This window comes from Diceros bicornis, chromosome 3, assembly GCF_020826845.1.
Source record: "Diceros bicornis minor isolate mBicDic1 chromosome 3, mDicBic1.mat.cur, whole genome shotgun sequence".
NCBI classification, from domain to species: domain Eukaryota; kingdom Metazoa; phylum Chordata; class Mammalia; order Perissodactyla; family Rhinocerotidae; genus Diceros; species Diceros bicornis.
The window spans coordinates 42,854,626-42,869,763 of NC_080742.1; the positions used below are offsets into that span (position 1 = coordinate 42,854,626).

General features: G+C 36.5%; 1 protein-coding gene across 1 annotated transcript in view; it reads left to right on the forward strand.

Moving 5' to 3' along the window:
- The window catches only part of LRRC72 (leucine rich repeat containing 72), a 46,292-nt gene that overhangs the window by 13,019 nt on the left and 18,135 nt on the right, over nucleotides 1-15,138 (forward strand). Inside the window, exons 4-5 of the mRNA XM_058534351.1 lie at nucleotides 3,289-3,358; nucleotides 14,680-14,761. Coding sequence (XP_058390334.1) covers nucleotides 3,289-3,358; nucleotides 14,680-14,761 — 152 coding nt within the window. The remainder of the gene's footprint in view (nucleotides 1-3,288; nucleotides 3,359-14,679; nucleotides 14,762-15,138) is intronic.

Consider the following 15,138-nt stretch of genomic DNA (forward strand, 5'->3'; position numbering starts at 1 on the left):
CCTACTTTACCAATGAAGTTGATCACTTTATCTCTGGTGATTTGAGGAAATCATTTATTAATAAACATATCTCTTTTGTTATATATAAATATGTATTTTTAGTTTATTAGTGCAGAGAAAAATATTCATTTTTGTAATGGCCCTGAATCTCTTGGTAGTAAGAAAATAAATAGCTGGTCAATTTAAGATTTTTAAAAATACATATTTTAGAATGGAACAGGTATGGTGGATAATTCTGACACTCTTAAGCTCATGTTTTGAAGCTTTCCATAGATCAGTTAGTTTTACAATAATGATAAATATTTTATGTGGTCAAAAGATTGCATCTCTAAGCCTTTCATGATTTTAACAACTGTATGTTATTGATCACAAAGGTAAGTAGAGAACAATAAGAAAAGTTTTAAAACACTGGAACAAATCAGAAATATCGATCCTCTGAGAGTGGGTAATTAGTGGTCTTCTCAACTAAAGGACAACACATTTTATATCCCAAGAATACTAAGTTACCATTGGATCCATCTGGGTACAAAAAAAATGTTTCACACTCCAGATGCCAATAAACTGGGTAAATGGTTATTTATCTAAGTCTCTGTTGACTTGGAAAATGGAAAGCATTTTATCAATGTCGCCTTGAGTAATCACAGAGAACATATACTGTGGCAACAGTGTTGACGTATTATTGTCAGCACAAGTCATTGCCATCATTAGTAGTAGAATTTCCTCTCATTGTCTTCCACTGACCTCACCTTAAAATTTAACAGCCCATTATTGACTTAGGACAGGTTTATGGGCAGAATCAACCCTTCTGACTTGAGTTCAAGTCCTCTTAAAAATGAATCACTTTATTACATTATCTAATAGCTGAAAATTCAGCATCAATACACTAGTACAAGAAAATTAATGACAGTAATTTGACACAGTTGATATTTTAAAGTATTAATGTATTAAAATAACTTTTCTAAGTTTGAGTTTCTCTGCTACCATGTAATGATTGTTTTATGTTTCATAGGAACAGATGAAGCTAACATACTATTATTATTGCCTAATGCAATAGTTTAGGTGCACCAGGGTCCAATGTTCCTTCCCAGAAATAGGCTATGTATCTACAGTGGGGCAGGAGAAGGCATTATGTTTGTAAATCTCCTATTAGAGTTGCTTTGGAGGAGCCTGGAATATTTTGTTGTGTCAGGGAAGTGCTCAAAGACTAATGGTGCATGTCAAAAGGATGAGGTAGTCTGCTTGAAAAGTCTTCTGTTTGGGATAATTTGAGAATTAAAAAAAAAAAAAAAAAAAAGAGTGAAAAAGGATTAAGAAAAAAACTCTTCAAATCCCAGGAGGGTGAGGAAGAGAATGAATGAGAGAAAGAAAGGGGAGGGGCAAATGCTCTTTACAGAATATCAGCTAATAAATGTAAAAAGAATGAGAACATTAGAAAAATCACCATTTTATAATCTCAAATCTACTGATTCAGGTAAGGAACATCAATCAAAGCTAAAGTTATTGAATAAATAGTTTTGGGGGAACAAGATATACACGTAGTCTCAGAGTTTTGCCCCCCATGTTACTTTTCCATGATAGAATCTGTGCTTTTACAATGGAGAGACCTGGCAGATACAGCCTTAACCAAATGACTGAACTCAGCCTCACCAAGAGTGGGACCAAGTGGAATCATTTGCCTCCTGATGTGATGCAGTAATTACTACCTTTGTAATTGAAAAATGATCTACCTTGAATTTAATCATGAGGAAACAATCAGACAAATCAAAAATGTGAACCATTCCCTCAGATAACTGTCCTGGACTCTTCAAAAAGTCAGTGTTAAGGGGGAAAAAAAAAGAGAGAAGGTGACTATTCTAAGTTTAAGAAGACTAAGGGGCTCTACCCACTGCAAATGCAATGCATGAATTGATAGGATTCCGGATTTAAATAAACAAACTATAAAAGAAATATAGGGGCAACAAGGACAATTTGAATATGAATAGTATATTAGATGATATTATTGAATTCAGTTTCATTTTCTTAGGTGTGATGATGGCATCGTGGTTGTGCAGGAGAATGTCCTGATTTGAGAGATGTGCATGTGAAGTATTTAGGAGTGTGAGCCCTGCAATAATGTCTGCAACTTATTTTCAAGTGATTCACCAAGAAAATCATCAACCAATAAATAGATATATAGATAAGAGAAAGTGAGCCTAAGTGTGGCAAAATATTAGAAATTAGGAGGGCTATAAAAGCATTCATTGTACTAGTCCTTCAACTTCTCCTAGGTTCGAAATTTTTCAATATAAAAGTTGGTGAGAAAGATTTCTTTTGTTTATAAATGTCATTTGCATGATTTTAAAACATGTGTTTTCATAAAAATTAGAAAAATATGAGTCCCTCCATGTCTCAAGGTGAAAAATAATTATGAACGAATGTTGCCACAAATGAGTTAATATATGGAATATTAATTAACGTTAGTATTTTTAAAAAGGTTAGAAAAGTGCCTGGCACAGTGCTCTATAAGTGTTTGATAAACAGAAGCATATATGTATACATATCTGCCCTGGGCCCACATTTTCTGTCCTGAGAAATAAAAGAGATCTGAATATTCCAGCCCACAGCAGTCATAGGGCCAACTACCCTCAGAGGCTGCGCCCTCTTTGCTGACAGCTCCCTCTCCCCACCCCATGTCTGTCCCTTTGCTGAGTGAGCTACATCAGCAACAAGGCGTGGGACCACTTGGTCAGCTAGAGTCCGGCACAGTTCAAAAAGGATGGGTACTATTTTGACCCCATATTTAATAAACAACAAAAGGAGAATAAAACACTTCACATAGTCTCTCTCTTGGTGTACTGAAATTCCCATGTCTTAAATCCAGTCTGACCAAGATGTGGACAACCCCAAAGTCAGAACCCTGCAGACTGTTGAAATAGGAGCAGATGATGTTTCCCAGAATTACCTGAAAGTCCAGTATCTTCTGCACTTACTTTTTTCCCTCCACTCTCTCCCCAGCAAAATCGTTTCTTAATTGAGGTCCCAATACATTCAGTCATAATGAGGTATAAATTTCTATTAATGTGATAAAATGCTCTCCTTTAAGTTTTGCTTTAACGGGCTGACAAAATTCTTAATCCAAATGAATGAAGTTTTAATGATAGAATTTCGGAAATTAGCACATAAGTGTGCCAAGAATTTTGAAAGGACAAAGAGACAGGCCTTTCCAGTTACTCCAAAGTCATACTATATAACCCACCTTACTCGTGGAGAATTAATCATTGCTAATGTTCACTTTTTTTTCCTTTCCAGGGAACTGACAGAGGTCATTGATCTTTCTAGGTTTAAAAAATTAAAATACTTATGGCTACATCATAACAAGGTAGTATTATATTTTATCTTTAAATAACTCTATAGTTCAATTACTACCTTAATTTCATGTTTTTAATAGAGCTAATCTTTAGAAGTATTAATATTTATACTTTATTTATATATATTTATATCTAATTTAAATTTAAGTAAGAAACATATATATTTAAATTAGTATACTGAATAGCACAATTCGTGAGATGTTATCAGACTTCAACTTTACTTTTATCTATCATGTCCTGTCATAACTGCTCAGTGGAGGCTATTCCTTCCCAGAGGTCTGGAAGAAAACTTGGGTGGTCTTGTGACTTTTCTCAGCTCTCTTATATAATTCAAATCTTATAGTCCATTTGAGTCACAGTCATAGTCCCAGTTCAGAAATGAGAATGTCTAGGAGAATATATCACTCAACTTTCAATCTTGATTTATAAATGAGACATCCACCTACCTCCCCTCCCTTGTGCAGCTATGGCTGACTGCAGGTGGCCGCCTGCCTTCTGTATTGGCCAGGGAGGTGTGATTAGCCATTTTCCTTCCCTCTCACCTCCACCCCAGCCTTCTCTAGGGTTGATATGGAATGGGAAGTTGTGGAGGTAGAGGAAAGGCAAGAGAGAAACAAAGTTTTTATTTGATTTGCACCCTCTGGTACTCATATGTTCAGAGTTGACTTTTTTCTCTTAATGTGTTATTCAGAAGCTCCCCTGTGAGGTTTCTCTAACTCTCATTCCTCTTTGCTGGCCACTCCTGACCTCTCCTCCCCTTTTATCCTGGTGGTACTTTATAACTAAGGGTCTTCTAGACATGGCAAACTACCTTCTTGGGCAGAATCCCTCTTAAAGTGCCCCAGATCCACATTGCTACAGTGGTCCTACATGCAGTTCCCAGCTCTCATGCACTTTTGTCCTGCTGTCAGATGCCAAGGGAGTTGGTTACCTCCAGTTGCTACCCAGGCTGGTCTAGCTTCTCAGAAAGTGCCAGGCACTAAGCCACGATGTCTCCAACTGCGGGGACACTCCTCAAGGTCACTGAGTGTGGCCCTTGAAGCTTCTCTTAGATGCTAGGGTTTAGGAGGCACCACCCTCCCGCTACCTCCCCATAGTGGGGGCCTGACTGGGACTCCAAGTTCTCTCCAAGACAAAGAGCAGGACTGAACTAAAATTCAAACCCAAACAATCATTACAGTTAGCTAGTCAGTAAGTTATTCTCAATTTTCAAAAATTTGACTTTCCAACAGCTTGTATTTTGTCCATTATAAATTGATAATCCAATCTTGGCATTTTGAATTTAGACTTTCAAACATCAACTGATTAAAAAATAATTTGAATTTTCAGCAGTAGTCTGCTTGTCAAGCAGTAGTCCAGATTCACAGCATTGAATCTTTAAGCAGCCATGTTTATGAAAGTATTTCAATATTACATTGCATTTTCAGGGTTTTTTTTGTTGTTGTTTAAGTGGAAAATGGAAAATGCAAGTGCTTCTAGTATTAAGTAGAAGCATGAGTCTTAGAAACTTGAAATAATTTCTAGGAGAACAAACACAAAAACCTTCAAGGCCCAGTCAGCTAACAACTGAAATGGAAAGTGCATGCACCACTTAAGGGCATACAAGTTCAAAACTCTTTTAAACATTCTGCCAAAAATTATTGTGGGTCACAGTGTGTGACCTCTGATTAGAACAAGATGGAAATCATTAAGCATGGCAAAAGTGACTCATCCTTGTTTTTTCTGTGAGCTCCTTTTGGTGTTCAGTGGTGTTCAGTTTTGAAGGAAAGAACATGTACAAATGTCGGCAATATGTCTAAAAGGAGAAGAATAATTAGGGATTTTGCAATATTTTTTGGCTTTCTGGTAGCGGACCCCATCCCACTTCCAACCAGTCACTGAATTTTCACACAGTTGACTTATAGATACATGATGTACATAGGAAAAGATTACATATGCTGTCAACTATTTTACTTTCTTTTGTTTTTGAAGGGGGTTGGTGGGAAAGGGATGTAACACGAGGCTGAATTCTCTTCTTGTCCTTGGTTATTTATGTTCAACAAACTAACTATGTTATTTCCAAAATTACCATCACATAACTTTGTTCTTTAAAAAATAGACATATTTAATCCATATAACACTGAAAGGATATCATACCCAAAATAAGTTTTAAGTGGTCATGGGATAAGTCAATAAGCTAATGTGAGTTTTCCTATTGATCAATAATTGACTGGTTGCTAATTTGCCTGAGGATTTATACTCTATGAATAATTAAATTCTTATTCAGGATCCAAAACTCTAATGGGCATATTAGCTATGATAGAACTTCATCAAAATTCACAGATAAAATTTTGATTATTAGTTTTCTTTAAAATCTAGATTACACTAGGTTGACCACTAAGAAGTTATTATGCCAATATAGAAATAGTAAGGAGAATTGTGGTGACAAACATCAACATTGACATAGGAATATAAATATTTAGAATTGTAACATTTTGTTAACAATGATCTGCAATTGTGACCAGCACTGTTCTTACACTAGTGAATATCTTAGACTTCCCTCTATTTAGGAACAACTAAGGCAAAAAGTAGTAAAATAAAATGCACACATCTTTTTTTGTTTATTCATTTATTCAATTAACAATTTTGTTGAGGTGTGTGTACTGGACATTATTGGTTGTACACTCAATATCCATTCTCTCCTTTAACCTATCCAGCAAAATCCAGGATTGGGTTTTGGTACATACTTCCCTTCCTTTTTACTCAGGTAGGTGGCCCCATCCCGGGTTCCAGGGGGTGGATCCTGAACTGTCCAAGCCAATAAGGATAATCTCATCTTGTGAGTAGCTGGTCAATGAATGGGCACATAATGCAAATGTGGTAATAGAAACATAGGAGACATCTGCTGGGAGGCTTCTGTGAGAGGTTTCCTTATTCTTAGAAGAGAGCACTAGAAGAGGGGTGCCTTGTTTCTGAATCTGCATGTTTTCTTGACTGAATATGAAGCCAGGAACCATCCTACCAACTTGAAGATGTATCCAACATTTAGAGAAAAGCAGAACCCAGAGAATCATTGAGATCTAAGACTGAGGCTTTCACAGCTTCTGAACTTCTTGGTATGTGAGATAATGAATGTTCTAATTTATGGGCCAGTTTGAGTTGAGTTTAGAAGTTACTTGGAGCCAAAAGCATCCTATCTAATATGGCTTATTCTGTACTGGCATTAGGCTACTGATAGAATATAACAATAAATGTGATGGTACCTGCTTTAGTGATAAAATTAAGAAGGCCAGAGGGAGTGGCTGTGCTCCTGGTGAGGATATTGCATTTGCAAATTGCCTGGAATGGAATGAGAGAAAGCAATGAATGTAGTTTGGTGTGTTTGGAGCCTAGCATACTAGAAAGGTGCGCACCTCTCCCCATTATTCTCTAGTGGATGCTAAAACTGGAGCTTCTGGTCTGACCCTGGACTAGCAAATTGAATAGGTATAAGTTGCTTCTAAGGACCTCCAATGCCCCAGCTTTCCTGTGTTTGCTCCGGCAACTCTGGTTCCTTCCTTACGTTCTCTGAGGGTTTGTTTTCTCCTCCTACTGCATAGATATCCACTAGTTTGCTTTGCTTCCCTTTTGGGGTCACCTTTTTCTAATCTCCCCAGACATAATTGGTGGGAAGCTCTTGCTCTTAGGTGCATATTAATTGAGGCCTTCTAAAGACTCCCCTCCTTGTCTCATCTTCCAGCAAGCCGGACCGAGGGGATTTTAGGTCCACAGTTCATCCTTTACAACCTTTCATGAGAAGTTGAGTCTGTTCAGACAAGTGATCTAAGTGATTTGTCTTTTATACTACAATTTCAAATGCTATACATATTTGACCTATTTGTATTTTGGCTAATTATCTCAAAAATTTTCTTTTACAGATATTTAACAATGAGTTCATAACATTGGTGCCACAATGCTAGTATCTTTCTATTTCTGGAAGAACTAGCAGTACTTTGGTATATTTCATTTGTCTCAGATTAGAATAAGCATTTGATGACAAACTTGTATAACGCCTCCCCAAGCAACTGTCCAAAATGGAATCTGAATTTCTGCCATGTAGCAAAAACCAAATAGTTGACAAATTTTATAAACTAAATTGATATAAAAATACCTCTTCTGGCAAAGTCACTGTTTATAAACTTCATCATCTAAAATATAATTGAAATACTTATTTATAATAACATTTTCCACACTAGCTGACTAGAGAATGGTCAGATGAAAATCAACAAAATTGCTTTAACAAAGATCCTGGGCTCATTCTTCCATGCAATTAAGATATGTTATCGTTTCCTATCTCCCAGACCTTCAGCATATATTAAGAACTGGGTAAATAGCACAGATTTATATATTTTAGGAAGGATTATGGATGTACAAAATTAGCAAATTACAGGGGCCAGCCTGGTGGTGTAGTGGTTAAGTTCACACGCTCCACTTCGGCGGCCCAGGGTTCACAGGTTGAGATCCTGGGCGTGGACCTACATGCTGCTCATCAAGCCATGTTGATGCAGCATCCCACAAACAAAATAGAGGAAGACTGGCACAGATGTTAGCTCAGGGCCAATCTTCCTCATCAAAAAAAAAAAAATTAGCAAATCACAATTTGAAAATGGAAATAATTATTTTTAATGTGCTGTTTTAAATGTTTGTAAAGAATTCTTTGAATGGCAGTACTTTTTTTTTAGGCAGCTTTACAACATGCTTTGTATCATGAAATTTTAGTTGGTTCCTTTAATCAACTTTGGATATATATGTATTTACTTATTTACTTACACATACTGTACCTAGTTCTGAAAAATGATTTAGGGCAACACAAACTCAATGGTAAAACACAAGGGCTATTAAATAATAAAAGGAACTCTTATGCATTCCATATAATTTGGGCTCTTGCATGTTTCTGTTACCTCAGGACAACATTATTTATATCCTGTATGTCAACTTTGTTGAAAGAATTATATTTTGCCAAATATTTAAAACCTCCTCAAAAAAGTAAATTAACATAAATAACCTAAATAAGGCTTCACTGCATGGTTGTGAAATTCATAGATATGTATACTATATATCTAGTCATGCTTTAAAATGATTTATCCAAGAAATGTAACCTATTTTTGGAAAAGAGCATATACAAAAGTTTTAGTAACATGGAAGAAAGAGGGGAAAACATGAGAATGAAATTCTGTTTGTACTGGGTAAAAATAGTTATTTCTGAATATTTTTAAAGTGTAGATTTTATTTTCAAGTATTGTACTTATTTTAAACTAAGATACTAGTGAATGCATTTTTTTTCATTTATTGGACAGGAACTCCATAAAAATGAACTTGGGACTCTTGGAAGTATATTGAAATTTTTCTTTTTTTCCTCCTATTTAATTCAGTGTATATTATTAAAATTCTCCCCATATAATACATAGAGTTTTATATAAATTTAGGAAATACTGTCATTTTAATATCAAACATACACTAATATACCCTTTTAAATAACACATAATTATAGAATTTTTCAGAGTTTCATCACGTCGTTTGATCACTGGTCTATTGGTCTTTGCCCCTACGTTTTTCAATCGTGGTACCACTGACTTTCTGAACTGGATAATTCTTGGTTGTGGGGGCTGTCCTGTGCCTTTTTGGACGTTTAGCAGCATCCCTGGCCTCTACCCACTACATGCCAGAAGATTTTCCCCCCTAGAAGTGACAACCAAAAATATTTCTAGACATTGTCAAATGACCCCAGGAGGCAAAAGTGCCCCCTCACTGAGAATCATGAAATTCAGTAGACAAAGTGATCTGTGGAAACCCAAGTCAAAACATGTCACTCCTCTGTTCAAAACCTCTAGTGGTTCCCTGTTACTTTCGGCCAAGTTCTTACAGTAACCTACAAGAACCTACACAAGTAGGCCCCTGCTGATCTCTCTGAGCTCATTACCCATCTTCTCTCCCTGGTTCACTCTGATCCAGCCACACCAGGCACCATACTGTCTCTGGACCTATGTACTGGCTATGTTCTCCTCCTACGGATATCTCAGTGGCCCACTCCCTCCCTTCATCAAGAGTTTGTTCAAATATTACCTCCTCTGTGAGGCCTACCCTGACCAACCCATTTAAAATATAACACTACCTCCCTACTGGCACTCCCAATCTCCATGCTTTAATTTTTCCATAGCACTTATCAGCTGATACCATAATATATAATTTACTTATTGTACATATTGTTTAATTTCTCTTTTCCTGCTAGGAAAAAAGGCAGAGATTTTTGTCTATTTTGTTCACAGCTGTACCCCCAGAACTTAGCACAATGTCTGGGATGTAGTAGCTGCTCAACAAATATTTGTTGAATGGAAGAATGAGTAAACAAAAATACTAATATTTTCTTATAAACACAATATTTCCATTTTGTCAGTGAATCACAAACGACATGTAATTGGTCATAATTATAAGTTTGAGGAGGGTAAACTGATAATATTTAGCTTAGTATTATACTTTTTTGTTCATTCAAAAATGTCAGTTTTTGTTTATTTGATGTCATAGGTAGGTCTGCCAACTTAAACTTTTCTTTGCATAGGTGCTAGTTAAAGTAACAGAAGTTCACTTAACAGAAGCATGGTTTGGCTGAGTAAGGCAGAAAAATGATATATTGAAAAGATATTGGGTAGATATTAGGTAGCTTAAGAATCAAGTGTAGAAAATTCTCAGGATCACAGGGAGCCATGGTCAAAACCATGTCACAGAACTGGTTTCCACAAACACTGCTGACTTGCCAGTCAACAACAGAAGCCCCATCTTGTGCTGTTGCTTCCCTGTCATCAGCAGCAGCTGCTGGACCCCTCCACCATCACCAATGCCACTGTTTCCACCGCTGTTGAAAACAAACATTGCTGTCTCCATCTGTGCTACCATCAGAATTAACTCTTGGCTGTCTCTACTTCTTTGCTTTACTAGTTCTTGATTCAAAGTTCAGAGTGGATGCATCAGATTGGCTTAGCCTAGTCATGTGTCATGCCCTACCTGCCAGGCAGTCTGGAAAAGCAAATATCTTGCCTCATGGGGAGTAGGTTGATTCCCACCAAGACTCATTAGATGAAGAATTCCTTGAATTGTGCGGAGGAGGGTTAGATGCCGGGCAGCTAAAAAATAATGACAAGTGCATCTCATATTTCATTAGATAACATTTAGAAAGATGAAAATCAAAAGAATAGCACCAATGTCTGTATAAGTGATTCCTGGTAGATTCTGGAACAGAGTAGGTATTTAATATGTGGATGTTGAACTGAGTTCAGGTATAGTTATGGTCCTGTTACTAATCAGCTGACGATATTTAGCAAATCACATAATCTCTCCAGAGTTCTATTTCCTCTATGTATTTATTCTTCGTAACTAAGAGTTGTCATGATAAAGAAATGAGATGGCATATGTGAAGTGCTGATCAGAGAAACTCACACACATTTCAGCAATAACCCAAAACCGTAGCTAAACACTTTCAATCAATAATGATAAACAGGATGTAGCCTTACTACAAGCCAGGCAAATAAGTTTATATCTATGCATCTATATCTATATATTGAAAGAAAGAGAAAATATATATAATTATATTTAAAGATTATTATATTTCTCTTCTATTTTTTTCCATTCCCTGCCAAATATTTTTGGGTGCATTTTAGGCGTGTTTTGGGGTTATTGCTGAAATACTATTTTCCATCACCAATCTAATATTTTCCATTACTCAAACCAACAATATTTTCCATTACTTCAAAGTATGTTCAAATTAATGTCATATGGATGGTTTATACAGAAGTTCCTCCAAATTAAAGAGCCCAGTAATGATGTACTATATACCAATTTTTGATTTAAGAGTCAGACAGACTTGAGTTTGAATTCTTGCTCTGTTACCTTGAGAAAATTGTTTAACTTCTCTGAGCTTCAGTTTCCCCCTAGGTAAATGAAGGATAAAGCAAATAACATGGGGCTATTGTAGGGATCATATTAGATAATGTCTGTGAAAATATCTAGTTTACTGCCCAGCTCATAATAAGCACTTACTAAATATGACTCTGTCTTCTTTCCTTGACTCTAAATCAGCATTTCTCAACTGCGAACAACTTTGCACACTACTCCCATCCCCAGGGGACATTTGGCAATGTCTGAAGACATTTTTGATTATCACAACTGAGGTGTGTGTGCTACTGGCATCTAGTGGGTAGAAACTAGGGGTGCTGCTAAACATCCTACAATGCACTGGGCAGACCCCCAACTCCAATAAAGAATTATCAGGCCCAAAATGTCCATAGCTGTAGAGGTTGAGAAACCTTGCTCTAAAAGAATGCCTCCTTAATTTTAAATTCATGCTGGTATTCATTTTTCCCCACTATACCTCAGTGGTTACCTGTAAGTTCTCTATGCTAAATGTATGAGCCCCCAGACCTATAAAAAAATAATAATGTTTAAGCAATAAATAAATAATAGCTATTGTTTATTGGGCACTTACTATATGCCAAGCCTTGAGCTAAGGTCACATTAAATATTAATGCTACGGAAATCCTTAGAATCAATAGTGTAGATTTTTCTAAATGGATAATTATAATAAGATTTTACTTTAATAATGGCTTGAGTATCAGGACAATCAGCAAGTCTTCCAATTTCTGTTTCCAGATCTTGACTTCAACAACTTGCTGCATTGCAATATCTATTAAGTCCTGTGAATTCTACCTTGGAACTGTCTCTCAATTCCCTCCACTTCTCTCTTCTCCCACTGCCATTACTCTCCTCTGGACCACCACATATTCTTCTGAATTAGCATAACACTCTTCCTATTCATGAATCTCTAGCCATTATACTTACTATTCCTTCTAAACTACTCTCTTCCTTGCCATTTTCTTTCCAAAATAAAATTGGGCAATAACATTCCTCTGCACAAAATCTTTTAAAAGCTCCCCCAAGGTCCTCATAATCTGGCTTTCTCTCTTTCCACTCCACTCCCCCTACCTATCTCACCCCAACAAACAATGCAATCTTAAAATCCCAATAATCATGGCCCAAGGATGTTAATGCTCTTGGGAAAACCATGATTCTATAATCAAGACGAAACTGTTGCGCTTGTTAGTATTCTTCCTGTGTTAATGGGTAATGCAAGAGAAATAAAGCCTTAGCTAATTAGTAATGTTTTGTTAATGTGTAGTTGACAGGAAACTGGAAAAGAAGAGAAGGAAAAGTCATGGTTTCCACTGATGTTCTTTTTCTATGCTGACGTCAGGTGTGGCTATCATTAGATCAGGGAGTGGTGAGGAGGACAGAAGGCAGTGACTTGCTGTCAGGAAGCCAGTAGGAAAAGTAGAAAGGGATAGGAAGCCAACTGGACCCACCCTTCACTGCCTTGAATGATCTCTCCTACCTGGGGAAAACATGGTTCCTCTCATGACTTAACAAAACCTGTGGGGATATTATTGGTGGTTCTCCAGCATGAGTGCTGACATAATTTGGTGCAGAATGAATCCGTGTATCGATGAGATGAACAGCACACATGCCTTTTGTAGCTTCATAATTTGTGAATGTTGCAAATATAAGAAAAAATTAAAGAAAATTCATTAAAGTCACCAGTTTTCAAACTTTGGTTACAAATCTAAAATAGTTTTTCTGATATATGACAGGGCATGAGTAAAATTTCCAGTAAATCCTCACTAAATCAGATAGGTTGACTCAATCCATCAAAGGCCAAAACAATTGTATTCAACTAATAACAATAGTTTCTATGAAGGCTTTAATAAACACATAAAACTAATTTATAATCATAAGCATATATTTCTGTATATATAAAGTATTAAGCATTTGATCAATAACTATTTCATGAAAATCTTCTCCCTGCTAGATCCTGTATTAAGTAGCAAAGGTATCATTCTTATATGTAACTTACCTGCTGCTTTCAGAAGATACCTGCCCCACCTCACCTCTATGACTCTACCATGTCTCATCCTCATAACTCAAACAAATCTCTAAGTTTTATCGAGGTTATAGAGTCAATATTAAAAAAAAATAATGGAGTTCTCCTTGCAGGGTAACAAACATTTCTGACCTTCAGTTTCGAGTTGAATACCCCATATCATGTATACAGTACTTAATGGTTCATTTGAGGAATTTTCAAGAGTGCTTTTGACTATGTATTTCCAATCCATATACACTGAATGTCTAATCTAATCTTAAAAGTAAGATGCAACTTCACCATATCGTTAGGACAATGGGGAGGTGGGAAGGATAAGATACTGAAGAAATATGGTTCCTTTCCTTAAGGAAGACACAAAACTAGTGATCAAGTGATTAACTGTACAAGTCAAATGAAGTGTTGGAGTAGTCAAGAAATAGAGGCTCGTATGGGGGTTGTCAGGAAAGGCCCTATTTCAAAAGATGAGCTGTAAAATAACAGGATTGTGCTGTGCTTTGCCTCCTTCCTTTGGGATGGCGGCCAGTTGAGCTGTTAGCAGTGGGCCTGACCTGTCAGAGTTGCCTCCTGTGTCTATTCAGATTATAGAGTCCTCAGCTAAACTGAGGAGATCTGTTTACCAGAAGGACAGGCAGCCTGAGAAGAGGAGATGCTTCATAGACTGGGGCATAAAGACAGAGTTCAGAATTAGACCATCATTCAGGAGATCTGATTCAATATGCTGGATTGGTGGAAGTTTAGAGGAAAAAACACATGGGTCAAAACAGAGCGAGAAGATAGTAGAGAGATGCAAGGAGATCAAAGGATGATTTCAACAAATCCCTGGGGCAGTGGAAACCTCTTGTGGTGGCCCGCTCAGGCGTGGTTTGATAGGCCTTGCTAGCCTAGGGCTGATCCTTAAGAATAATAGGAAATGTACGGGGAAGAAAAGTCATGCAGGCAAAGAGAAATCATGACTCATATGCAGGCGCAGAAATGGCTTCCGCGATATCTGAGGGGAGAGCCGCCGGCACATAAGAGGCACTTAGTCATATGCGATGGGGAATTAGTGGATATGTGGAGCCACATCCAATGAGACTACATGGAGCAGAATTGTGAGAAAGTGTTGTTAGAGCAAAAGGGCTAGGCCGGATTACAGAGGCTTTGCAAGTCCTGGAAGGGAGTTGGTCGAGATGTGCTAAGAGAGATTTGTATTAAATTCGCTAAAAACATCCTTTTTATCCCACTGTCCTCAAAGACAAGCCAAATGTAAACTCACATCCTAGACCAAAACGTCACAAATAATTAATAACAACAAATATCAAACTTCTATGATCTTATTATAATTACGTATATACAATATTATATACATATAATTATTGTAGAAAGTATATTGTTCTCTCTCATTTTCAGCTCCATGGAATAACATTTTTAACTAGAAACTATTGTCTGACAGAACTATATCTAAACAACAATGCAATATTTGAGATAGAAGGTAGGTCTTAAATTTTCTCTGTCAATTGAATAGATTTTCAATTAAGTAATAACTTTCAACTATGGTATTGTCAATGGCATACAAAAATTTGTTTTAACATTTCTGTTGAAGATATGTGATGGAATGTATCTTTTTAATGTTTTTATGTACTTTTCATTTTAAGAAATGTGCTTTTATGTGCCTCGTTCAAAACACAAAAGAATCTTTTTTTAATATAGAAATTTTGCCATTCTACTGTACTGTTGGACACAAATTAGACACTGTGAAAGCAAATTTTAACAATATTTGGGAGCATTAATAAAAATAACAACTTTATAAATAGTCTTAATGTTTTTACTGGCTATAATTTTTACCAGCCAAATTCCTGTTTTCACTCT